This window comes from Carcharodon carcharias, chromosome 10 (genome assembly GCF_017639515.1).
Source record: "Carcharodon carcharias isolate sCarCar2 chromosome 10, sCarCar2.pri, whole genome shotgun sequence".
NCBI classification, from domain to species: domain Eukaryota; kingdom Metazoa; phylum Chordata; class Chondrichthyes; order Lamniformes; family Lamnidae; genus Carcharodon; species Carcharodon carcharias.
The window spans coordinates 15,220,830-15,247,351 of NC_054476.1; the positions used below are offsets into that span (position 1 = coordinate 15,220,830).

General features: G+C 42.9%; 1 protein-coding gene across 1 annotated transcript in view; it reads right to left on the reverse strand.

The window, feature by feature from the left end:
* The window catches only part of ano3 (anoctamin 3), a 599,584-nt gene that overhangs the window by 221,595 nt on the left and 351,467 nt on the right, over nucleotides 1–26,522 (reverse strand). Inside the window, exons 7-10 of the mRNA XM_041198368.1 lie at nucleotides 19,200–19,300; nucleotides 18,480–18,524; nucleotides 6,949–7,080; nucleotides 4,768–4,874 (exon numbers count right to left, since the gene is read on the reverse strand). Coding sequence (XP_041054302.1) covers nucleotides 4,768–4,874; nucleotides 6,949–7,080; nucleotides 18,480–18,524; nucleotides 19,200–19,300 — 385 coding nt within the window. The remainder of the gene's footprint in view (nucleotides 1–4,767; nucleotides 4,875–6,948; nucleotides 7,081–18,479; nucleotides 18,525–19,199; nucleotides 19,301–26,522) is intronic.

Consider the following 26,522-nt stretch of genomic DNA (forward strand, 5'->3'; position numbering starts at 1 on the left):
TTGAAAATTAATTTGAAGAAAAATTCCAACAACTTTTAACCTTCAAACAGCTATTTAAAAATAGATCATGCAGTCAAACACCACCACCAGGCACCTAAACTTGCCTCCACCTGCCGGATTTGGAGGCTGACTGGAAAATCCCAGTTGGCCTCCTTTACGAGACTCTTAATAAGCCAGGTTGACAACCCACTGTGTGTGTGGGTGGGTAGCCCTGCCGTCTTCTGATCTTGTCATTGCATAAATGGCCCTGGGGAGATGGAGCCGGGGAGCCAGCACGCTAGCTGGTGAGGCCATTTTTAGCTCCCGCCAGCCTCCCTTCCCAGCCCTGGCAGGGGTTCAAAGCCCTCCCCTGAGTGTTCTGGCAACGCCACGCTTGTGAAAATTATTGTACTCTTTTTCTGCTGTTTTAAAAAAAAGGCCTAGAATTGAACTGATTCTCCTGATAACCCACTTTCGCTCTTGTGATCTTTTGTTTCCAATTAAGCATTTTTCCTCGATGTGCTGTCAGGCACCAACATTATTCATTTTTTTGAGGCTGGGAGCTTCATGTGAACTCCAAGGCACAAGCAATCGAATGGGATTCTATTTATAGACTGACATCAGAAACCACTCACATCTGTTTGTCAACCCATCCAGGGGAGAATGTTTTTCAAAGTGATGTTAGCAGTTTAATGGCCCCATTGAATCTTTATGCAGACAAAGCAAATGGCAGTTCACCTCTTTAGCATTAAAGCAGTTAGAATCAATTCCTATTGATGCCAGGAGGATTAAGAATTCTTGGGGCCCTGAGCACAGAGATTGTTCAGTCATCAGCCTCATCCTTCCCTTCCCATACCCTCCTTTCCAGATCCTATAAAATGCATGAAAGATTAGGCTCAAAGTATATTTCTGCTCTGCATTAATAATAACAAAAAATCATATTACAATACATTGTACTTAAATAAGACTGCTTAGTTTTCTCTCTTACACACACATGCACGTTCGCATGTATACAATTACAGGCACACAGGAGACGTGTACCACCTATTCAATTGTTGAGTGACATGTCTGATAGAAATAGTGAGGAATGAAGGAGTGAAGATGCAATATGTTGTCACTCCCCCTCATATCTGGAGCTTTGGCTGACACCCTTTAGTTTTATTATTATGGAACTAATTTTCTGTATTTAAATTGTCTTAAGCTTTTGATTAACTTTGATTGTAAGCTTCCTCACACCTGAACAAATAAGTGCTTTCAATAACTGTTCAACTGCAGTGAGGCAGAGGTCCCTGGGCATGGTCCCAAAGGCCAGAGTGTTAATTAACTCCCTGCTTATTATACTTTGTGTAATGGATTATTTCTGAAATTTCAGAGCCAATCGACTATTTTTCGTGCTATAAACAGTATCTTTTTAGTGTAAATATGGAAACCAACTCAAATGAATAAAAGGCTGGACTTAAACCTAAATTAGGGGCTGACTTTTACAGGGGAGTGGGGGTGGTGGGGTGTGAAGGGGGGGTGGTGGTAGTGGGGGGGGATGGGGGCTGGAGCCCCTCCCAGAAACCACGTTGACGTGGAGCGTAGGTCCACAGCAATAAAGTGCTGCCGGTCCTTGTTAACGAAGGGTGAGGGGGACTTCGGTCCCTCGGTGGGGCAGAAGACCCGCCCTCTGGAGCTGCAGGCCAATCGGATTGGCCGTCAGCTCCTTCAGGTCTGGCAGCACCATGTTAGACATCAGCGGCAGCTGCCAGGTGGAGCCCAAGGTCTAGGATCCCCGGAGCAGAAAGTCCGGCGTATTGGGCTGGGGGTGGGGGGTGGTGGTTGGGACCATTAAGGAGAGGGGCAGTGGTGGGGAGGGGGTGAGTTCAAGAGAGGGAGCAGGTAGGTAGGAAGGAAGGGAGGGTTCCTCATAGGGGTAGCCACCCCGTGAACAGCAAAGGGCAGCCCCCAAGGAGCAACCCCTCCCCTTCCTTCCCGCCGTTTAACCATTTCAGATCAAAAATTGTGTTTCCTGCTCTGCTGTGCACGCCAAATATATGATGGCATAGGCAGCGTATTATTAGGGTCAATTAGGCTTGATAACAAGCCTAACTGACCCTTAATTGCTCATTTCAATATTGCGGGGAGGGAGGGAGCTGCTGATTTCGACACCTTGTATCATGGGGATGAGCTCCAGGTGGGTGGGAAGGTGGTGACATGGACACCCTCCCGATTTAACATGCCCCCACCATGGAAAGCAAGCCTGCTGGGGGCAGGTAAAATTCAGCCCGAGGTGGTTTGATATATTTTTAATTTACTTTTTGATTTTTTTTTGTAAGCTTATTGAGCTGAGAAGAATGGAAATGCTCACCCTTTTCACATTCCGTGCCCTCACGGTCCATTCCCAGGTCGGGAAATGGACAAGGCCAGGTGCAATATTGGTTTTACAACCTGTCAAATTTCACTCTCCATTCGGGCCATCAGAGATTGATATTGGGTGGGGTGTAAAACCGACATTTCAATCAATCCCACAAGTTCGCCACTTGGTAAAGTGAGGATAAAATGATCCCAGAGAGCTAATGGAACGAGTTAAGAGGGAATTCAATTGATTCAACTGTTGTAAGACGCTAATGTACACTCAATGTAGGGCTATCATCAATATAAAACTAATCAAAGGCTCTGTGGTAGTATTTTATAACATATATCAAACTGTGTTTTGAGGATCAATGTTATGTTAAGCATCTATACAGGAGAAATAGCTTTGTTGTTTGGAAACTGAGAATATATTTCATTTACTTGTTTAAAGTTAAGTAAAGATATTGGTTTATAACCAGATGTTTGAAAGTTGATGTAGCAGCATGGGATATATTCCTGGTGTTCATTCCTGGGTATTCACTATATTTAGCAAGAGATTGAGCAGGTAAATGGTGCACTTTGTTCCACTGAGGATGCGAGGCCCTCTTCTAGGAGTGGTTAATGTCACTCAACCCAAGGTAACAGCTGCTGTAAAATTCCAGAATCTCAACACCAATTTTGTAAGATATACACACGTACATTTTCCAGACTGAGCCATCAGGGATTGGGACTCTGGACAAGTTTTCCTCCTCTTTAACTTTAGGACTGAAGATTGATGTACCCCCAGGAATTGAGCTTGGAGCCTTCAACACTGTAAAATTAAGTACTATGCTGCTCCATACTTTTACCCAGTAGTACACTGAGGATTCTCTTAAGTGGTTACTCCTGTAACATTGGCCCAGTTATGAAAGAAATTGTATAATGCCACAACTTCACTATGTACATAATACATGTTCAACTAAAACAACTGGATATTATAGATTAAATTACAGTTACCTCCCACTCCCTCTTCAAGGAAGCGATCAGTACTGGTTCGCCGCACAGTTGTCCCTGATCAGACACATACATGTAGTGTTAGAGGCAAGATACTAGCATGGATAGAAGATTGGCTGTCTGGCAGGAGACAGAGAGTGGGGATAAGGGGGTCCTCCTCAGGATGGCGGCCGGTGACTAGTGGAGTTCCGCAGGGATCAGTGCTGGGACCACAACTTTTCACTTTATACATTAATGATCTAGATGAAGGAACTGAGGGCATCCTGGCTAAGTTTGCAGATGATACAAAGATAGGTGGAGGGACAGGTAGTATTGAGGAGGCGGGGAGGCTGCAGAAGCATTTGGACAGGTTAGGAGAATGGGCAAAGAAGTGGCAGATGGAATACAACATGGGGAAGTGTGAGGTCATGCACTTTGATAGGGAGAATAGAGGCATAGACTATTTTCTAAATGGGGAGAGAATTCAGAAACCTGGAGTGCAAAGGGACTTGGGAGTCCTAGTCCAGGATTCTCTTAAGGTTAACTTGCAGGTTTAGTCGGTAGTTAGGAAGGCAAATGCAATGTTGGCATTTATTTCGAGAGGACTAGAATATAAAAACAGGGATGTGCTGCTGAGGCTTTATAAGGCTCTCATCAGACCACATTTAGAATATTATGAGCAATTTTGGGCCCCGTATCTCAGGAAGGATGTGCTGGCCCTGGAGAGTGTCCAGAGGAGGTTCACGAGAACGATCCCAGGAATGAAACGCTTAACATATGAAGAACATTTGAGGACTCTGGATCTATACTCAATGGAGTTTAGAAGGATGAGGGGGGATCTGATTGAAACTTACAGAACATGGAAAGGCCTGGATAGAGTGGACGTGGGGAAGATGTTTCCATTAGTAGGAGAGACTAGGACCCAAGGGCACAGCCTCAGAGTAAAGGGAAGACCTTTTAGAACAGAGATGAGGAGAAACTTCTTTAGCCAGAGAGTGGTGAATCTATGGAATTCATTGCCACAGAAGGCTGTGGAGGCCAGGTCATTGAGTCTATTTACTCTGAGATAGATAGGTTCTTGATTGGTAAGGGGATCAAAGGTTACGGGGAGAAGGCAGGAGAATGGGGTTGAGAAACTTATCAGCCATGATTGAATGGCGGAGCAGACTCAGTGAGCCGAATGCTCCTATGTCTTATGGTCTTATGTACATTTTCTACCAGGCTAGCTGGATGGAAATCAGGCGTGGTTACCAGACTAGCTTTTAACTCAAATCTGCCAAAACCGCCTCCCTTTCACCATGACTGGCCCATGATGGCACAGAACAAACATACCTTCTTGGCACAGGACTGTACCATATGGTGCGTTCGCTCAATAAAAGACGGCAAATGCACTGCAGCACTTTTTTTCAATGACCTAAAGGTTGTTCATGAAAACAATCAGCACTCTGAAATTGAGATGTAATGACTTATTTAAAACATTACCTATTTTGGATTTTCCATCTTCATATTTTGTCCTCTGTAGCATGTGATGAACTATCCTACTTCTTGTTGAATTACTGAAAAAGGTATCTTTGTTGTTTATGGTGAAGCTAAAGAGAGATTTTTTTTTAAGAAAGGAAAAGAGAACATGAAACTCCACGTTTGAGATTTGCATGCTTATAGAACAACACAAGGGATCAATATAACCAAGAGGCTTGATTTAAAACATAAATATAAAGTATGAGATTTAAGAGTTTACGTGCCCTATCATAACTTCTCCAGATAAAAGCAAAATACTATAGATGCTGGAAATCTGAAACAAAAACAAAAATAGCTGGAAAAACCCAGTAGGTCTGACAGCATCTACAGAGAGGAACACAGTTAACGTTTTGAGTCCATGTGGCTCTTCATCAGAACTGAGGAAATTGAAAAATCTGGTGAAATATAAGCTGGTTGAGGGGGGTGGGACAGGTAGAGCTGGACAGAGGGCCAGTGATAGGTGGAGGCAAAGAAGAGATTGCCAAAGATGTCATAGAAAAAAGGACAAAGGGGCATTGACGGTGGTGATATTAGCTAAGAAATGTGCTAATAGTGACATTAAGGGTGGAAAGCAGGATGAGCAAATAACAGATATTCCTAGTGGGGGTGGCATTCAGGTAAGGAAACGAAATAGGCTAAAAGGTGGAGATGAAACAATGGAAGGAAATACATTTAAAAATAATGGAAATAGATGGGAAAAGAAAAATTTATTAAAAAATATAAATTATTGGAAAAAGGGGGTTTAGAAAGAGGGTGGGGATGGAGGAGAGAGTTCATGATCTGAAGTTGTGGAACTCAATGTTAAGGCTGGCAGACTGTAAAGTGCCTAGTCGGAAGAACTGTGTTGGAAGAACCGTGTCCGGCCCATCTCCCGCGCCTCTGCCCTCACACCTTCCTCTCCCTCCTGAACCATGATAGGGTCCCCCTTGTCCTCACTTATCACCCCACCAGCCTCCGCATCCAAAGGATCATCCTCCACCATTTCCGCCAACTAGAGCATGATGCCACCACCAAACACATCTTCTCTTCACCACTCCCCCAGCAGCATTTCACAGGGATCGTTCCCTCCAGAACACCCTGGTCCACTCCTCCATCACCCCCTACACACCAACCCCCTCCCACGGCATTTTCCCATGCAATCACAGAAGGTGCAACACCGGCCCCTTTACCTCCCCCGTCTTCATCATCCAAGGGCCCAAACACTCCTTTCAGGTGAAGCAGCATTTCACTTGCACTTCCCTCAATTTAGTCTACTGCATTCGCTGCTCCCAATGAAGAGACCAAACGCAGACTGGGCGACCGCTTTGCGGAACACCTTTGATCTGTCTGCAAGCATGACCCAGACCTCCCTGTTGCTTGCCATTTCAACACTCCACCTTGCTCTCATTCTCACATGTCTGTCCTTGGCCTGTTGCATTGTTCCAGTGAAGATCAACGCAAACTGGAGGAACAGCACCTCATCTTCCGGAATGAATATTGAGGTCAACAACTTCAGATCATGAACTCTCTCCTCCATCCCCACCCCCTTTCTGATCCCCCTTTTTCCAATAATTTATATTTTTTAATATATTTTTCTTTTCCCACCTATTTCCATTATTTTTAAATGTATTTCCATCCATTGTTTCATCTCCACCTTTTAGTCTATTTCGTTCCCTTCCCCCCACCCCACCCTCACTAGGGCTATCTGTCACTTGCTCATCCTGCTTTCCACCCTTAATGTCACCATTAGCACATTCCTTAGATAATATCACCACCGTCAACACCCCTTTGTCCTTTTGTCTATGACATCTTTGACAATCTCTTCTTTGCCTCCACCTATCACTGGCCCTCTGTCCAGCTCTACCTGACCCACCCCCCCTCAACCAGCTTATATTTCACCATATTTTCATATTTCCTCAATTCTGAAGAAGAGTCATATGGACTCGAAATGTTAACTGTCTTCCTCTCCGCAGATGCTGTCAGACCTGCTGAGTTTTTCCAGCTATTTTTGTTTTTGTTTCATAACTTCTCAAGCCCCTTTTCAAGGTCTTGATCTCACTCTTTGGAATCTGTCCCATTAGTGCAAATTAATACTATTAAAATAACTGTAGTCATACATTTTTGAATTCCGTTCGAGTAATGTGATTATGTGAGCAAAATACTTACTGGTGCATACGTGCTCTGCTGAATGGTGCAGTGTAGCAATCAGTCTCTTCCAGATCCGGTAGAGCCTCCTTGTCGAGCTTCATTGGATTTCTTGGCAACCAACTCTTCAACTGTCGCAAATTCCTCTGAAAACTAATAAGCAAATGCCGGATTACTGATATTTAAAATGAAATGCACTGAAATAACCTGAGAATATTACTTTAAATTTTAATAGTTTGGTAATTCACTGTCAATCCCACGTTACCAAAGCCTGCACAAGGATCCATTGTCAGCTCGTTGATTTTGTTTTCAAATCCACAAAGTATTGTAGGCCAGAAGTTTTTTCTTAACTAAACACCGGAATAGCGATAATGTTTACCATTAAAACCCATCAAAGTGCGCTAAATATTTATTGCATGTTTTATTTTATTAAACTTGTCTTGAAACCTTTCTATCCCATTTAGATTTATACTGTAACTAATAATTATTCATTTAGAAGTGACTGTTTTGTATGATATACATTCTACATTAAATAATTGTTCAGTAAATGCCTGCAATATTTTTCTAGTAACAGAATTGGGAATATTATGAATGTTGAGAAGGGCCAGTTTGTTTATCACATGACTAGGCCTTGTACAAAATTATTGGCTTACAATTTATAGAGTATACCGGACAATGTGATTTGAAATGAAAGTTATTGTCATGTGAGCTTTGCTGCAAGGCTGATTGTAAGCCTGATACAGTTAGTTAGGGAGACGTTTAATTCAGAAATGGATAGAACGCACGGGATCAATTGATTGGCAAAAGTTGGAAAAGAATTAAAATGTCTGGTACTAGCGTTTTCAGGACAGCAAATCTGGTGGTAATATTTAAAATTGTGGCCAATTTTCATTCCACATTCTTGCTGCGTTGTGGGTGACAGCCAACTCTAATCATTCACCGAGGTATATCCTGGATTAGTCATTAATCGTATGGCAAGATATATTATTGCAAGTGGCTCATGATCACACCACTCAGGCTGAACATGAGTTTAGCTGCTCCCCCAAAATCACTTCAATGAGCCATTCCTAAAGTGAAAGCCATCAAGGTTGGTAAATGTATTTGACATTCCAACTGTGCTTTCTAGAAAATTCGTTCCCAACGCTGTGATGCAATACATCAAAGGAAATTAATAGCATTAAAAAGAAGCAAACTGAATAATTTGAATAATATAAAATCATAAGAAATAGGAGCAGAGAAGGCCGTTTGGCTGATCAAGCCTGGTCCACCATTCTAAACGATCAAGGCTGCACTGATTGTGGCCTTAACTCCACTTTCTTCCTGTGCCCATAATTTTGCCGATCAAAATCCATCCAATTCGGCCCTGAAAATATTCCACCGCTCGTTGGGGAAGAGAATTCCAAAGACTACCGGCCCGCTGAGAAAATAAATTCCTCCTTGTCTCCATGATAAATGGGAGACCCCTTATTTTTAAACTGTGCTGCCTAGTTCAAGATTCCCCCATGAGAGGAACGTCCTCCCAGCATCTACCCTATCCAACCCCCTCAGGATCATAAATATTTCAATGAGATCAATATATTAGATTCTTCTAAACTTCAAATGATTATAGGCCCAACCTGCTCAATGTTTCCTCTTAGGACATCGCAAAAATCAGCTTAGTGAATCTTCTGTCAGCTGCTTCCACTGTAAGTACATTCCTCCATAAGTAAGGAGACTAAAACTGTACACCAATGTTTCACCAATCTCACCAATGTCCTGTGCAGCTGAAGCACGATTTCCCTAAATTTATGCTCCATCCTTCTTGCAAAAAAGGCCAGCATTTCATTTACCTTCTTAATTATTTAGTGTGCCTGCCTGCTAACTTTTTGCGATTTGTATACAAGGACACTCAGATCCCTCTGCACTGAAATGTTGTGCAGTATATCTCCAATTAAATAATATTCTACTTTTCTATTCTTCCTGCCAAAGTGGAGAACCTCATATTTTCCCACATTATTCTCCGTCTGCCATATTTTTGCCTGAGGATTTAAATGCCACAACAGTTTGACAGTTCCAATGAGTTTATCCACTTTTTACACATAATCCCAAAGGATACCTTACCCCTCCAAAAGGGCACTATATCTCTCCCAAAGGGTAACCTACCTCTTCAAAAGGGGCACCTGGACCTATCCAAAAGCGTCCCTTACCACTCCAAATTTGTACCCTCCCTCTCCAAATGATTATGGCAGCTTTTGCTGAAATGTTAAAGGCCACAAGTGGTGTTTTACATATTCCACTAATTGCATCTGTTTGAAGGCAGCCACACTTATTTATGTGCAGCTATATCCGTGAACCAGGCATGTTCAAAATACAACCCACCCCCATCTGCCCCTGATAAAATGGTAGGTGCTGGTTTTGGGGGTGGTATTTCTGGGACTTGAGCACCATTTTGTCTTAATCAGAGACTCCTCCTGCCCCGCAAAAATTCAGTCTTCAGGATCTACTCATGGTGAAATGCTTTGAAATCTTGCGAGTTCCACAGGCCAGAATTTTCCCGTCGGCGATTTGGGGGTGGGGCCCGCTCGCGGATGGGAAAATGGCACGGAATGACGTCGGGAGGAACCTCTGACATCATCCTGGTCCCTTTAAATTTTAAGGAAGGTGGGCGGACAGCGAAATCAGCTGTCTGCCTACCGACTTGTCAATGGCCAACTAAGGCCATTGACAGGCTAATTAAGATCATTAAAGACCTGCCCGTCCAACCTTAAGGCTGGTGGGCAGGCCAGGAGTCCCAGTGGGCTTCTGATAATACATGAAAGCTCATCCACTGGCAGGATGAAGTTTCATGTCCATTTTTAAAAAGATTAATAAAGTTTATGTCATTTTGATTAACATGTCCCATCTTGTGTGACATTGTCACATGAGGGGGACATGCTAATAACACTTTTATTTTTCTATTTTTTAACTTTTGTGCACTGTCAGTAATCTCCCTGAGACAGCACTTCGTCTCAGGGAGCAGTGCACACTGTTTCATGCAATTGTGCATAAAAGGGCACTTTAACAGCTAGGGATCCCCTCTCCACCACCCCCCCCCCACCACCACCCCACCCCGTACAGGAAGCGCATAGTGGCAGTGGGCCCCGTTTTGGCAGCGGCGATCAGCTGCCCACCAGCGGCCGAGCCAGTGGGGCCCACACGACCACCAAGGGCAAGATTCTGCCCACAGAGTTTTTACACTTTTTACGCACATTCATGTCTATTCTCACAAACCCAAAAGGGCACCTTACGTCTCCCACTGGGCACCTTACCTTTCCCAGAGATGTACTTAGAGCCATCCAAGAGTGTACCCTACCTCTCCAAGTAACCCCAGCAGTGTTAGATCTGTCCCTGAAAGGTCTAAAGCCCATGAGTTGTGTTTTGGACATCACACTAATAAGAGTTGGATCGTTTCGAAGGCAGCTTTACTTTTCAGTGTGCAGCTGCTTCAGTGAACCACTGATGTACAAACTACAACACATCCCCCATTCCCACCCTGGCGAAAATGGTGGGTGTCGGGTTCAGGGGTGGGACTTCCAGAATTGGGGCTTGCAATTTTGTCTGTTGATAAAAGCCTGAGGGGTCACAATGAGGTGTCTGTACATTCAGTAATTAAGAGCCCCAAGTGGTTATATGATTTTGATGAGGGGCTATGAATACAAGTGGTGTTTTATAGGGCAGCGCTTTCCCCCTGTCGGGAGTGGGGGGGGGGATTGTCCAGGAGCAGGCAGGTTCCCGATTGGCGCCCCCAGTCAGTGGCACGCCGCCATTTTACAAGGGCAGGCCAATTAAGGCCCGCCCAGCGTGATGTGCACCAGAAAGCGCTGAGCGGACTGGGGAGAACTCCCTGAGCCGGGAGCATGCTCTTTCACGCATGCACATGAGAGAGCATTCATATCTCCCTGAGGCAAATTGCTGCCTCTGGGAAAGCAGTATTACTTTTAAAAAGATAATAAACGATGCGAAAAATGTTATTGACATGTCACCACACTGTCACACGAGTTGGGGCATGTCAATTGCTTTTATTAAAAGATGTAACATAAATTTTAAGTCCCTCATGAAACCTCATCCTGCCCGTGGATGAGGTCTCATGTTTTTTCGGAAGGCTGCCTGGGCTCTTCACCCGCCCGCCAACTTTAAGGTTGGATAGGCAGCATTCTCAACAACTTTAATTAATTTAATGATGGCCTTAATAGGCCTTTGACAGTTCGGCGGGCGCTCAGCCAATGTGGCTACGCACCCGCCGAACTGACAATCTAAATGACGCTGGATGATGTCGGGACACTCACCCGAAATCACCGCGCATCATTTCGGAGAGCGGGCCCCGCCCCCACTCACCGAAGGAAGAATCTTGCCCATAAAGTATTAAACGCTTGAATGCAATGTTTATTTTCATAAGGGACTAAATAGTTGGATGAATTTAAATTTATTGAATGGGTTTATATCAATGAAAGCTTTTTTTTTAAATAGTGAAGTCATCAATAGACATTCACAAATGTATTTCATTTCATCTCAGCATGACTCCTGAGGTCTGCCATAGTGGATACTGGGTGAGTTGGCATGGAGGGTGTGAGGGAAAAAGGTCCACAGCTTCGCCTTCTCTCTCATTGCACTGAAACTGAACTGCAAGATTTATAGGTCTGGTATTTTTAAAAGGCTATTATGATGATTGATCGATTCAGGACGGTACAACAAAATAATCTGAAGAAAGAAGATAAGAACTAGGAGCAGGAGTGGGCAATTCAGCCCCTCGCACCTGCCCCACCATTCATTCCGATCATGGCTGATCTCATTTTGGCCTCAACTCCAATTTCCTGCCCTCTCCCAATAACCTTTCAACCCATTACTAATTAAAAATCTGTCTATCTCCTCCTTAAATTTATTCAGCGTCCCAGCATCCACTGAACTCTGAGGTAGTGAATTCTACAAATTCACAACCCTTTGAGAAAAGTAATTCATCCTAATTTCTGATTTAAATCTACCACCCCTTAGCCTAAAACTATGGTCTCTCATTCTAGAATGCCCCAGAAGGGGAAACATCCACTCCACGTCTACTTTGTCTATCCCCTTTAGCATCTTACATATCTCAATTAGATCTCCTCTCATCCTTCTAAACTCTAGTGAGTATAGGCCTAAACTGCTCCATCTCTCCTCATTCAAGCCCCGCATCTCTGGAATCAATCTAGTGAACCTCCCCTGAACTGCCTCCAATGCAACTACATCCTTCCTCAAGTAAAGGGACCACAACTGTGCACAGTACTCTAGGTGTGGTCTCACCAATGCCTTGTACAGTTGCAACAACACTTTCCAATTTTTATGCTCTATTCCTTCAGCAATAAATGTCAAAATTCCATTTGCTTTCCTTATTACCTGCTGTACCTGCATGCTAGCTTTCAGCGATTCATGAGCGAGGACACCCAGATCCCTCTGCACTGAAGCATTCTGAAGTTTCTCTCCATTTAAATAATAAGTCACCTTTTTATTCTTCTGACCAAAATGGATGACCTCACACTTATCCACGTTAAACTCCATCTGCCAAATTTTGGCCCATTCACCTAACCTGTCCATATCCATTTGTAAATTTCTTATTTCTTCATTGCAACTTACTTTCCCTCCTATTTTGGTGTCATTTGCAAATTTAGCTATAGAGCCTCCTATCCCTGAATCCAAGTCATTAATAAATATTGTAAATAGTTGGGGCCCAAGGACTGAATCCTGTGGCACCCCACTAGTTATAGCTTGCCATCCAGAAAAAGACCCATTTATCACAACTCTCTGCTTTCTGTTGGTTAGCCAATCCTCTGTCCAAGCTAATATACTACCCCTAACTCCATGTGGTCTTATCTTGTGTATTAATCTTTTCTGTGGCACCTTATCAAAGGCCTTCTGGAAGTCCAGATATACTACATCTACGGGATCCCCATTATCCACTTTGCTTGTCACATCTTCAAAGAACTCTAGCAAATTAGTCAATCATGATTTATTCTTCATAAAACCATGCTGACTCGGATAGATTGCATTTTGACTTTCCAAATGCCCCATTACTACTTCCTTAATAATGGATTTCAACAATTTTCCAATGACAGATGTTAAACTAACTGGTCTATAGTTTCCTACTTTCTGTCTCCCCACCCCATTTTTGAATAAGGGCGTTATATTAGCATTTTGCCAATCCACTGGAACCATTCCAGAATCCAGGGAATTTTGGAATATTATAGCCAACGCATCCACTATCTCCACTGCCACTTCCTTTAAGACCCTGAGATGTAGGCCATCAGGTCCTGGGGACTTGTCACAGTTTAATCCCAATAGTTTGCTCAGTACATTTTCTCCAGTGATGGTGATTGTTCTAAGTTCCTCATTCTCTGTATCCTCTGGACTACCTGTTACTATTGGGGTGATACTATTGTCCTCCACTTTGAAAACTGAGGCAAAACATTGATTAAGTGTCTCTGCCATTTCTGCTTTCCCCACTATTTACTCCCCAGTCTCATCCTCCAAGAGACCAACATCCACTTTAGCAACTCTCTTTCCTTTTATATACTTGTAGAAGCTTTTGCTATCAGTTTTTACATTTTGCGCTAGTTTTCTTTCATAATTTATCTTGGCTCTTTTCATTGGGCAGAATTTTTCCGTCGGCGAGCTGGGGGCGGGGCCTGCTCACTGACATGGGATGACATTTGGGGGGTGTACCCCCGACATCATCCCGCCCCATTTAAATATTCAGGAAGGCAGGCGGACAGCGCAGTCAGCTGTCCGCCCGCTGACCTGTCAATGGCCATTTGAGACCATTGACAGGATAATTAACCCAATTAAAGGACCTGCCCATCCAACCTTAAGGTTGTTGGGCAGGCGGCAAACAAATAAAACATGAAACCTCATCCACAGGTGGGATGAGGTTTCATGTCTGTTTTAAAAATGTTAAAGTTTCTGTGATATTTATTAACATGTCCCAAGAGGGGGACATGTTAATAATTTTCTTATTTTTCCATTTTTCAACTTTCAAAAACTGTCAGTGCTCTCCCTGAGGCAGCGCTTAGTCACAGGGAGCAGTGCACTCTTTCGTGCGCATGTGCAAAAGAGCGCACTCTCGCATTTGGGGAATCCCTCCCCCCCCCCACCCCCCCCCCCCCACCCCACCTCACAGGAAGTGCATAGCACTTCCAGTCGGGCGTCACGCTGGGTGGGTCTTAATTGGCCCACTCACTCAAAATGGGGGCGAGGCCCGTTTCAGCGGCGGCAATTGGCTGCCCACCTTCCGGTGGGGCCCGTCCGCCCATCAAGGGCAAAATTCTGCCCGTTATTTTTGTAATAACCCTTTGTTGATCTTTAATGATTTCCCAATCTTCCAGCCTGCCACTGACCTTTGCAATTTGGTATGCCTTAGTTTTTGCCTTTAAGTTATCTTTAACTTCCTTGCTTAGCCATGGATGCTCTTTCCCCCTCTTACCATCTTTCTTCCTCGTTGGGATATATTTTACTTGGGAGGAATTGAATATCTCCTTAAAAATCTGCCACTGTTAATCAACTGTCCAACCTTGTAGTCTTCCTGCCCAGTCCACTAGAGCCAAATCTGCCCTCATACCTACGTAGTTACCTTTGTTTAACTCCAGAACACTAGTGTGGGACTCAAGTTTCTCGCTCTCAAACTGAACTTGAAATTCTAGCATGCTATGATCACTCTTCCCTAGAGCATCCTTTACCATGAGATCATTACTTAATCCCATCTCATTACACAAAACCAAATCCAGAATAGCCTGCTCCCTGGTTGGTTCCACAACATATTGCTCCGAGAAACAATCTCTAATATACTCCATGAACTCTCCCTCAAAGCTACCCTTGCCAATTTGATTAGTCCAGTCTATATGCATATTAAAATCACCCATGATTATTGCTATGCCTTTCTTAAATGCTCCCAGTATTTCTTGGTTTATACTGTGCCCTACTGCTAAACTACTGTTTGGGCACCTATAGATTACTCCCACCAGGGACTTCTTTCTCTTGCTATTTCTTATTTCTACCCAGACTGACTCTACATCTTGCTCTCCAGTGCCTATATCATTCCTCACATTAGCATTGATCTCTTCCTTTACTAACAAAGCTACACCACCTCCTTTTCTTTCCTGCCTATCCTTCTGAAACACTGAGTGCCCTTGGATATTCAACTCCCAAACCTGTTCTCCCTGTAACCACGTCTCAGTAATCGCCACCAAATCATACCTATTTATTTCTATTTGCACTGTGAACTCATTAGTTTTATTCCAAATGCTAGGTGCATTCAGATAAAAAAGTTTGCCCTATTGTCAATTTTCTCTACTCTTATATGATTCTTTGATGCAACGTGGCGTTCATACACTCTGTCCCTTCATTTCACCTTTTGATAGCAATCAGCCTCGTCACTAACCTGCACTCTTACCCTCTCCTTAAACTTTGATTTTTTATACTTCCATGCAACTGAATCCCGCCCCCCCCCCCCCCCAAACTATTTAGTTTAAAACTCTTTCTATGACCCTAGTTATGTGATTCGCTAGGACACTGGTCCCAGACTGATTCAAGTGGAGCCCTTCCAAACAGAATAGCTCCCTCTTTCCTCAGTATTGGTGCCAATGTCCCATGAATTCGAACCCACTTCTCCCACACCAAACTTTGAGCCACGTATTTACCTCATTAAGCTTATTGACCCTGTGCCAATTAGCTCGTGGCTCAGGGAGTAATCTGGAGATTATTACCTTTTTGGTTCTGCTTTTTAATTTAGCCCCTAGCTGCTCGTATTCCCTCAGCAGAACTTCTTTCTTTCTTCTACCTATATCGTTGGTACCTACGTGGACCACGACAACTGGATCTTTCCCTTCCAACACCAAGTTCCTCTGCAACCCAGATGAGATATCCTTAACCCTGGCACCAGGTAGGCAACACAGCCTTTGGGACTCTTGATCCTGGCTACAGAGAACAGTATCTATTCCCCTAACTATAACATCTCCGATTACAACTACATTTCTCTTTTCACCCCCCACTTGAATGGCTCCCTGTGGTCAGTTTGCTCATCCTCCCTACAATCCCCACTCTCATCCAAACAGGGAGCAAGAATCTCAAAGCTGTTGGATAAGGGCAAGGGCTGAGGCTCCTGCAGTGCTACTTCCTGGATCCCTCTACTTGCCTCACTCATCGTCACACCCTCCTGTCCCTGACCACTGGCTGGATTTAAAGTAGTTAATCTAATGGGTGTGACTGTCTCCTGAAATACAGCGTCCAGGTAACTCTCCCCCTCCCTGATGTGTCGCAGTGTCCGAAGCTCAGACTCCAGCTCATCAACTCTGAGCTGGAGTTCCTCAAGCAACCAACATTTGCAACAGATGTGGTCACTAGGAACCACAATGGGGTCCACCAGCTCCCACATCATGCAGCTACAATACATCGCCTGGCCCTGCATCTCTATTTTATTTAATTAGTTTTTAAATTTCCTAGCCGTTACTTACCAACCAATGAACTTATGGTTTTCCTGTGATATCACTCTTTTTTATCACTCGGCGACGGTGACTGCAGAATACACACCTCTCGCTCTCTCTTCTAGCTGCTGCTGATTGCCTGTCCCAGGGACCTCCCCTTGCAATCTCCTCTAGATGCTGCTAGCTGTCTCTCCCAGGGTCCTCCTCTCGCACTCTCCTCTAGGTGCTGCTGGCTTCCTTTTCCCGAGTCCTCCTCTCGCACTCTCCTCTAGGTGCTGCTGGCTTCCTTTTCCCGAGTCCTCCTCTCGCACTCTCCTCTAGGTGCTGCTGGCTTCCTTTTCCTGAGTCCTCCTCTTGCACTCTCCTCTAGGTGCTGCTGACTGGCTGTCCCTGAGTCCTCCTCTCGCATTCTCCTCGAGGTGCTACTGACTGCCTGTCCCAGGGGCCTCCTCTCGCTCTCTCTAAATTGCCAGGAGCTGACTTTCTAGCTGGGAAACCTAACATAAAATGCTGCGAAGAGATTTAACTCCCTATACCAGTTGATACTGTCGGAGAAACATGAACTATATAGATGAAATGAATACCTTGTATATTTGGTGCAAATTTTAATGTTTGAAAATGGAGAAATTTGAAAATTAAAGAAAATAACACCAAATGAGGGTTCTCTTTGTGTGTAAAAAAGCCTATTTTATACTCATCACAAAACTGTCTCCCGATATTTAGTATGGAATAAAGCAATTATGAACTGATTTCAAATAGCAGAATTTCCACAGCAGACCCTTACGAAAAACTGGCAAAACCAAACTTATACAATCACAACTCCCTTAAAATATTGGCATTGAACTGCAAAATACTGCACCAAGACTTGCTGCTAGTATAAACACTTTTCTATTATACAACACTCTGGGTTTGGCAATTCCACCCGAAATCACGCTGGAAAATCTGTTTAATGCCTCGATTGAGTTCGCAGGAAGGGAATGTCTAAAGAAAATGGCATGTTCCATACTGAATTTCTCTGCAATAAATAGAGAACATGATACAAAACATTTCACCAAAAAATAAGCTATTACATAGTAATAACTTGCATTCAGAAGAGCTAAGTTTTCTTTTTTTTTAATTGCATGCTGTAATAAATGCGGCAATGGAATGGGTTTGGATCAATCAGAGACTATTTCAGTCTTTTACAAATCCTGAAAAGACCAAATATACTGATGCTATTTTACAGTGAAATATCGTTTATCACAAGAAATGTTCCATGAGTGTCACTACACCAAGGGCAGGCTGACAGGAAGAAGTGTTACAGATTGGCAATCAGCTCTAATTGAATGGAGAAAACTGCAATTTCCAGTTCAGTTACAGTAGGCAGGCCAACTCAAACCTGTCCTACACTTGACGCATGAGTCAAAGATTCTGATCCCGAAAAGATAATGCTATACTCGTTGCTTCTTTTGATTGGCAGCTTGCCTGATATTTTCATTTTAAAAACTAACTCTAACAGTTGAACTTGAGTGAAACCTTTTGAAAAGCTTAAGAAGGGGATTTACCAGTAACAGCCGAAGTACTTTAGCACTGGCCGTGAAGTACAGGTCATTATTTTCCAATACACTCCCAACCCCATGGAGCACAGTTTATTCTGTTACCAGTAATAGTGATCATGATTTTCAGTGCATCTAAATCAACTGAAAGCTATGGGACTGAGCGCCTATAATTTCATGACAAGATATCAACTATGTGTGAAATCCCACCACTCCAACAAGATCTCAGAGCATAGTGACAATAGGTTTGACCTAGATGTAAAACTCAACCATTCCTTATCTGGTATGCAATTTTGGTCAGAAGTGCTCTGTAAATCAATTTTAAAGTCACTAAAATGTGACTGCCACTTTGTTCAGCTAGCTTGTAAGTGAATTGGATTTCTTTCTCCAAAGAGTTACTCTGCCTTCACTGAAAGCAGAGTAGTTTGACGATTTGCACTGCATTGTGCTATAGCGGACAGCAACTACCCAAATTGTGCCCTAGCTGTGATTTTACAACTATCAAACACGATCTTTATGGGATGCTATTAGCAAATTCTGCACAGCACCTACCAACCTGCTCATCACTTTGTTCTTCCAATCAGTGTAATAACATTTTTTCCTGGAAGAAAAGGAAAAAAAAAGTACTAAGGACCAGGAAGCTTTGGAAAGACTAAGGCCGGGATTTTCCGGGCAGGACCTGCTGTGGGAGATTTGGCTGTGCAGCCAAAAGTCCATTGACTTTTGGCACGACCGGACAATCCCAGTGGCGGGTGGGCTGGAAAATCCCGCCCTATGTAACATTCAAACTGTTCCAATGTCAATAATAAGATGGCATTAGTTATGAAAACATGATGGTTAAATCATGCACACATACATGCTAGACTATAAACGTGGGCATTTTCAGCCAAAAACTATTGTTTAATCCTGCTTAATAGTGCGGGAAGTTATTGCGAAACATGCTCAGAAATTTAGCTATTGACTTGTATTTGCATTTTTGCTGAGGTAATTCTGTGAAGCTGTCGAAGGTATGGAGATATATTGTACATTTCACAGCTCAGGGAGTTGGGCAATAACCGTATGTTTGTCAAGGAATGTATTATTTATTGCAGCATGAAAACAATTCTCATGCTGTTGGCTGTGTTTTTAAAATCTTCCATCAGGCAAATGAAATTGAGTACTGCACACAGTCCCTCCCTAGGCTTATCCCTGAAGTGGCTATTCAAATCTGTTCCAAACCATAGTTTAGCAGTTACTGATTCAACAGAGATTGAAACAAACAACACATGTACAATACCTAAAAGGCATGCGGATGTTCATTCTTTCTGCATATTTACATATCGTTTCCCAAGGTGCGTGGAGTTTCACAAACATTATGTCGCTATTGGTGAGGGATTGCTGAGAGAAAAATTAAGAAATAGGTATTAAATTGCTACAAAAACACAACTTCCAGATCAATGTCTACATGACTTTAAGACAAATTTATCACAGTATATGATTTAATAAACAGTGCCATTTTCACAAAAAGAGTGTATAATGCAATTCCAGCTTTATCTGCAGGGTGTCAAAATTTGTGATATTACTTCAGAACAAAAACCCCAACAAATCTTCCCAAAGGTCATTGCCTATGGGCAAAATGACTAATAGACAATATAAGCAATAGCATGAATCTATATTGCTTTTGAATACACTGTACGAATGATATAAATTATAAAGATAAGAGATTGAGTTTGTTTTTTATAATATTTGAAAACCAACAAGGGATTAACTCTGTAATCATTTTTAATAGCCATTTAAATTTTTCTGTAACTACTTCAAATCCGAGCCCATGTTAATTCTGTAATCATGCGTACAAATAAACTAACCCCATTAACCATAATAGCCTTTTGAGTGAGTCAGATCTCTTCCCTTGTAATTCACTGGTCTAAAGAACTATAGTGTTTCATAAATGGTAGGAGCTCCTACAGTGGTACAGTGGTAATACCACATTGTTAGTACGAGATGGAATAAGTGTGATAGCAAGAAAGGAACTTGGATCAGAAGACATAGAATCCATATGGATGGAGGTAAGAAATGACAAGGGGAAGAAGACACTGGTGGGAGAAGTCTATAGGCCACCGAATGCTAGCTATAATGTAGAACAGAGGATAAATCAGGAGATAATGAGGGCATGTAAAAAAGGCAGTACATTAATCATGAGTGACTTTAATCTTCACGTAGATCGGGAAAATCAAATTGGCAGAGGTAGCCACGAGCAAGAATTCACCAAGCGCATTTGGGACAGTTTCCTAGAACAATATGTTGTGGATCCAATCAGGGATAAGGCTTTTTAGGATCTGGGAATGTGTAATGAGGCAGGTTTAATAAATGATCTCAGAGTAAAAGATCCCCTAGGAATCAGCGACCATAATATGGCTGAATTTAGTATTCAGTTTGAAAGTGAAAAACTTGGGTCAGAAACAACTGTGCTAAACTTAAATAAGGGTAATTACAAAGGAACGATGGCAGAGTTGGCTGGAGTGGACTGGGATATGATTTTAGCAGCAAAAAATGGTTGAAGAACAATGGCAGACATTTAGGAAAATACTTCATGACTCACAACAAAGATATGTCCCAGTGAGGAAGAAGGATTCAAGGAAGGGGATAAACAAACCATGGTTAACCAAGGAAGTTAAGGATAGTATCAAATTAAAAGAAAAAGGCATATAATGTGGCCAAGACTAGAGGTAAGCCAGAGAATTGGGAAAGTTTTTAAAGCCAAAAAAAAGTTGAACAAGAAATAATAAAGAGGGAGAATAAACTTTGAGGGTAAACTATCAAGCAATATAAAAATGTACAGGAAGAGTTTCTTTAAATACATAAAAAGGAAGGGAGAGACTAAACTGAACATAAGCCCCTTCCAGAATGAGGCTGGGGAAATAATAATGGGGAACCAGGAAATGGCAGAAGTGTTCAATAAATACTTTGCTTTAGCCTTCACAGTCGAAGACACTAATAGCATTTGAATACTAAATAGCCAAGGGGCAAAAGAGGGGGAGGAAACAAATACAATAACTATCACTAGGGAAAAAGTACTGAGGAAACTAATGGGGCCACAGGCCGATAAGTCCCCTAGGACTGATGGGTTGCATCCTAGGATATTAAACAAGTAGCTACAGAGATAGTGGAGGCATTGGTAGCATTCTTCCAAGAATCCTTAGATTCTGGAAAAGTCCCAGAGGATTGAAAAACTTCCAATGTAACACTGTCATTCGAAAAGGGAAGCATCTTTCATTGGGATTTTTTTTATTCATTCATGGGATGCAGGCATCACTGGCTATCATTTATTGCCCATCCCTAATTGCCCTTGTTCAGAGGGTATTTAAGAGTCAACCACATTGCTGTGGCCTAGAGTCACATGGTAGGCCAGCAGATTTCCTTCCCTAAAGGGACATTAGTGAACATGATGGGTTTTTACAGCAATAATACAATGGCTTTATGATCACCACCAGACTTTTACTGAATTCAAATTTCACCATCTGCCATAATGGGATTCAAACCCAGGTCCCCAGTGCATCACTCTGGGTCTCTACGTTACCAGTCCAGTGACAATACCACTACATTGCCATCTCCCCACATTTTAGACTCTAATGTTAGAGTCTATTATAAAGGACATAATAGCAGAGCATTTAGAATTACATGATCTAATCAAGCAGAGTCAGCATAGGTTCATGAAGGGGAAATCATGCCTGGCAAATTTATTAGAATTCTTTGAGGAGGTAACTAGCAGGATAGATAAAGGAGAACCAGTAGATGTAATATATTTGGATTTGCAAAAGGTGTTTGATAAGGTGCTGCACATAAGGCTACTTAATAAGATAAGGCCCATGGTATTGGGGGTAGTATATTAACATGGATAAAGGATTGGCTAATTAATGGAAGACAGAGAGTTAGGATAAGGGGGGCACTTTCAGGGTGGCAACCTGTAACTAGTGGAATGCGACAGGGATCAGTGCTAGGGCCACAATTATTTATATATATTAATGTCTTGGATGAGGGAAGTGAATGCACTTTCGACAAAATTGCGGTTGATACAAAAATAGGTGGGAAGTTGGTGAGGATGACACAAGGAGTCTACAGAAGGATATAGACAGGTTAAGTGAGTGCGAAAAAAGTGGCAGATGGAATATAAGGTGGGAAAATATGCAGTTATGCACTTTGGCAGGAAGAATAGAAGAGCAGAGTATTATTTAAATGGAGAAAGACTGAAGAAGGCTTCAGCACAGAGGGATTTGGGAGTCCTTGTGCATGAATCCCAAAAAGCTAATATACAAGTTCAACAGGCAATGGGGAAGGCAAATGGAATGTTGGCCTTTATTTCAAAGGGAATTGAGAAGAAAAATAGGCAAATCTTGCTAAAACTAGACAAGGCATTAATTAGACCACACTTAGAATACTGTGACAGTTTTGATCCCCTTATCTAAGGAAATATATACTTGCATTGGAGGCAGTCCAGAGAAGGTTTGCTAGATTGACCTTGGGTATGGAGGGATTTGCTTATGAGGAGAGGTTGAGTAGGTTGGGCCTTTACTCATTGGAGTTTAGAAGACTGAGAGACAACCTTATTGAAACATATGAGATTCTTACGGGGATTGACAGGGTAGATGCTGAGAGGTTTTTATACCCTTGTGGGAGAGTCTAGGACCAGAGGGCATAAACTCAGAGTAAGGGGTTGCCCATTTAAAACAAAAATGAGGAAGAATTTTTTTTTCTCTCAGAAGGTAGTGAATCTGTGGAATTCTTTACCGCAGAGAGCTGTTGATGCTGGGTTATTAAGTTTATTTAAGGTGGAGGTAGACAGATTTTTAATCAGTAAGGAAATCAAGGATTATGGGGAAAAGTCAGGAAAGTGGAATTGAGGATTATCAGATGAGCCATGATCTCACTGAATGGCGGAGCAGACTTGATAGGCCGTATGGCCTACTTCTGTTCCTACGTCTTATGGTCTTATGCTCACCAGGCTAGTAATCAGAGGCCCAGGCAAATGCTCTGGGGACGTGGGTTCAAATCCCACCATCGCAGCTGGCGGAATTGAAATTAAATTAATTAACACATTAAAAAAAACTAGAACTAGTCTCAGCAGTGGTGACCATGGAATTGCCATTGATTGTTGTAAAAACCTATCTGGTTCACTAACGCCCTTTAAGGGAGGAAATCTCCCCCCCCCCACCGCCCCCCTTACCTGATCACAGCATTGTGGTTGAAGCCGAACTGCGCTCTGAAATGGCCTAGTGAGCCATTCAATTCAAGGGCAATTAGGGATGGGCAATGAATGTTGGCCTATCCAGAGATGCCCACATCCCATGAACGCATTAAAAAAATAACTTCCTTTTAGGCCCTAGGGTGCAGACCATCAGGTCCAGGGGACTTATCAACCATTACTTTTCTTAGTACTTTTTCTTCAGTGAATCATTGTTTTAAATCCCTCGTTTCCTTTTGCCCGTTGCTTTCCTCTTAATCTTGGGATGTTTCTTGTGTCTTCTACTGTGAAGGAAAATACAAAATACAAAAGTCTCTGCTATTTCCTCATTTCCCAATATTAATTTCTCAGCCTCACCCCTCTATGGGAGCAATCACTCTTTTCCTTGTAGAAATTTTTACTGTCGGTTTTTATATTTCTTGCTAGTTTTATCTCACGCTCCAATTTCATCCCCTTTAGTATTATTTTTAGTTAGCGTTTGCCGGTTTCTAAAATTTTCCAAATCTTCTGGGGTTCCCACCAATCTTTGCAGCTGGTAGACTTTTTCTTTCAATTTGATACCATCCTTAACTTCACCAGTTAGCCACGGATAATGCATCCTTCTGGAAGCTTCTTTCTTTCTAAATGGGATATATCTTTGTTAAACATCCCCTTAAATATCTGCCACTACTTCCCGACCATCCTACCTTTTAACCTGTTCTCCAGCCCACTTTAGCTAGCTCTGGGCGGAATCATCCGCTCCCATTTGCGGTGGACACCATAGCGGGCAGGAGCGGGAAACTATCAGGAGATCGCAAAAATCGGTTTCACGTCATTGTAAAACCAGTTTGCGATCATCTGCTCCACCTGTCAATGGCACGTCATGTTAATTAGATAATTAAAATAATTTAGCATCTCATTATAAGCCCTGCTCGCCGGAATCAACCCCACAGGCTGGATCATCTGGGCACTTCAGCATGATTGCACGCCAACGTGTTTCACAACTGTACATAAGTGACGTGCACCTGGTGAGCTGCTCTTCACTTGGGACTCCGACGTTCGTTTGCCTACCTTGCTTTGGGCCGTGCCAGGCTTTTCCAGCATCACCATATCACTTTTAAGGGGGCTCACAGGCAGTTCTCTACTTATGAGACCAGCTGTAAGGTAGGCATTGCTTTTCAATGGCTGCGGGGCTAGGGCTTGCTTGGCGAAGCAGGAGAAGTGGCCTCCGGTAAAGAAAGAGGCTTCAGGGTGAGGGCATTACTGGGGAAGTGGGGTGTCCCAGGGGGTGTGTGGGGACACATGCTGACCTGTGTAACTGGCCTCAAGAGGGTGAGGGCTGGGGAGGCAGTCTCCAGAGGAGATGAGGCCAGATGGATATGTGAAGGTGTGTGTGAGAGAGAGAGTGAGTGGTGATGTCCCCTGAGCTGTCAGTGAGTGAGATGCCAGTGAACACGTGATGGCCCTATGAGTGTGTGTTTAGAGTGATGATATGGTTGCCTTACCCTGACGGTACAGATGAGATCATTCATCCTCTTTCTGCACTGGATGGCCAATCTCTTCTGTGCAGTGCTGGCACTGACCCCCACTGCCACTACCTACCAAGCTGGAATGTTGAGACTGCTGGACCTCCTTCAGCCAGTGTGGGGGTTTGTTCACTGAACTCTTCTTGGCATTAAGGGCCATGTCTTCACTGGAGCAGTCCTGGGCTACAAGCATTGAGACCTGTATGTGCAGCTGCAGTTCAGATATGGCACCTGGAGTGAGGAAACGGTGAGATAATGGCATAGTGGGCAATTCAGAGGCCGCCTGCCAGCGAGACAGTGTGTTTCCTGTGGCTGCATAATTAATGGGTCAGCAAGCGGATGATACAGCGCAAAACCCACCATTGTGGCCAGTGAGTAAATATCATTTTTCACACCTGTTACTGCAATTAGTGCAATTCTAGGACAATTCTGTCCTTTGCCTTCATACCCTTGTAATTACCTTTAAGTTTAAGGCACTAGTTTCAGACCCTCATTTCTTACCCTCAAACTGAATATGAAATTATTTCATGTTATGATCACTCTTACCTGGAGGATCCTTTACCATGAGGTCATAATTAATCCTGTCTCATTGTACATTGCCAGGTCTAAAGTAGCCTGTTACCTGATTGGTTCCAGAGTGTATTGTTCTAAAAAAAATATATCCGAAATACACTCTATGAATGCATCTTCAAGGCTACTTTTGCCAATTTTATTCATGCAAACTATGAAGATTAAAGTCTCTCATGATTATTGCAGTGCCCTTTTTACAAGCTTCCATTATTGCTTAATTTATACTCTGTCCTGCAGCATAGCTAATGCCAGGGGGCCCTTGAATCACTCCCACTATTGACTTCTTTCCTTCACTATTTCTTATCTCCACTCTAACTGATTCTACATTTTGATCCTCTGAACCAAGGTCATTTCTCACTACTGACTGATCCCATCCTTTATTAACAGAGCCACCTCACTTCCTTTTCCTTTCATCCTGTCCTTCCAAAATGTCAAATACCCTTGAATATTCGGGTCCCAGCCGTGTTGACTTTGCAACCATGTCTCTGTAATGGCTATCATATCATAGTTATTTATTTCTATTTGTGCTGTCAATTCATCCATCTTGTTGCAAATGCTGTGTGCATTCAGATAAAGAGGCTTTAATTCTGTCACTTGACTGTTTTTTCCTACTCTGACCTTATTTGCTGGTGCACACTTATGTTTGTACTCTTTGCCCCTTCCTGTCACACTCTAGTTATCACTACCCACATAACTAGCCTATACTATTGCCATGTCCTTTCTCTTTAACTTTCCAAATCTCCCCTCAAATGAACTGTCCCCACGATTTAGTTTCAAACCCTCTCTATAGCCTGAATTATATAATTAGACAGTACATTGGTCCCAGCATGGTTCAGGTGAAGGCTCCCCCAATGGTACCACTCTCTTTCTTCCCAGTAATGGTGCCAGCACGCCATGAATCTAAACACATTTCTCTGACATCAATCTTTTGAGCCACACATCCCACCCATCTTGTTCACTAATGTCCTTTAGGGAAGGAAATTTGCCAACCTTACCTGGCCTGGCCTACATGTGACTCCAGATCCACAACAATGTGGTTGACTCTTCACGGCCATCAGAAACGGTCAATCAAGCCACTCAGCTGTTGTAACTAGGGATGGGCAACAAATTCTGGCCTTGTCTTTGATGTCCATATCCCATGAAAGCATGTAATAAAAAACATTCAACTCTCTGATCTTATTTACCCCATGCCAAATGCCTTGTGGCTCAGGTAGTGATCCAGAGATCATTATCCTTGTGGTTCTGCTTTTTAATTTAGTCCCTAGCTGCATGTACTCCTTCAGCAGAACATCCTTCTTAATGCAAT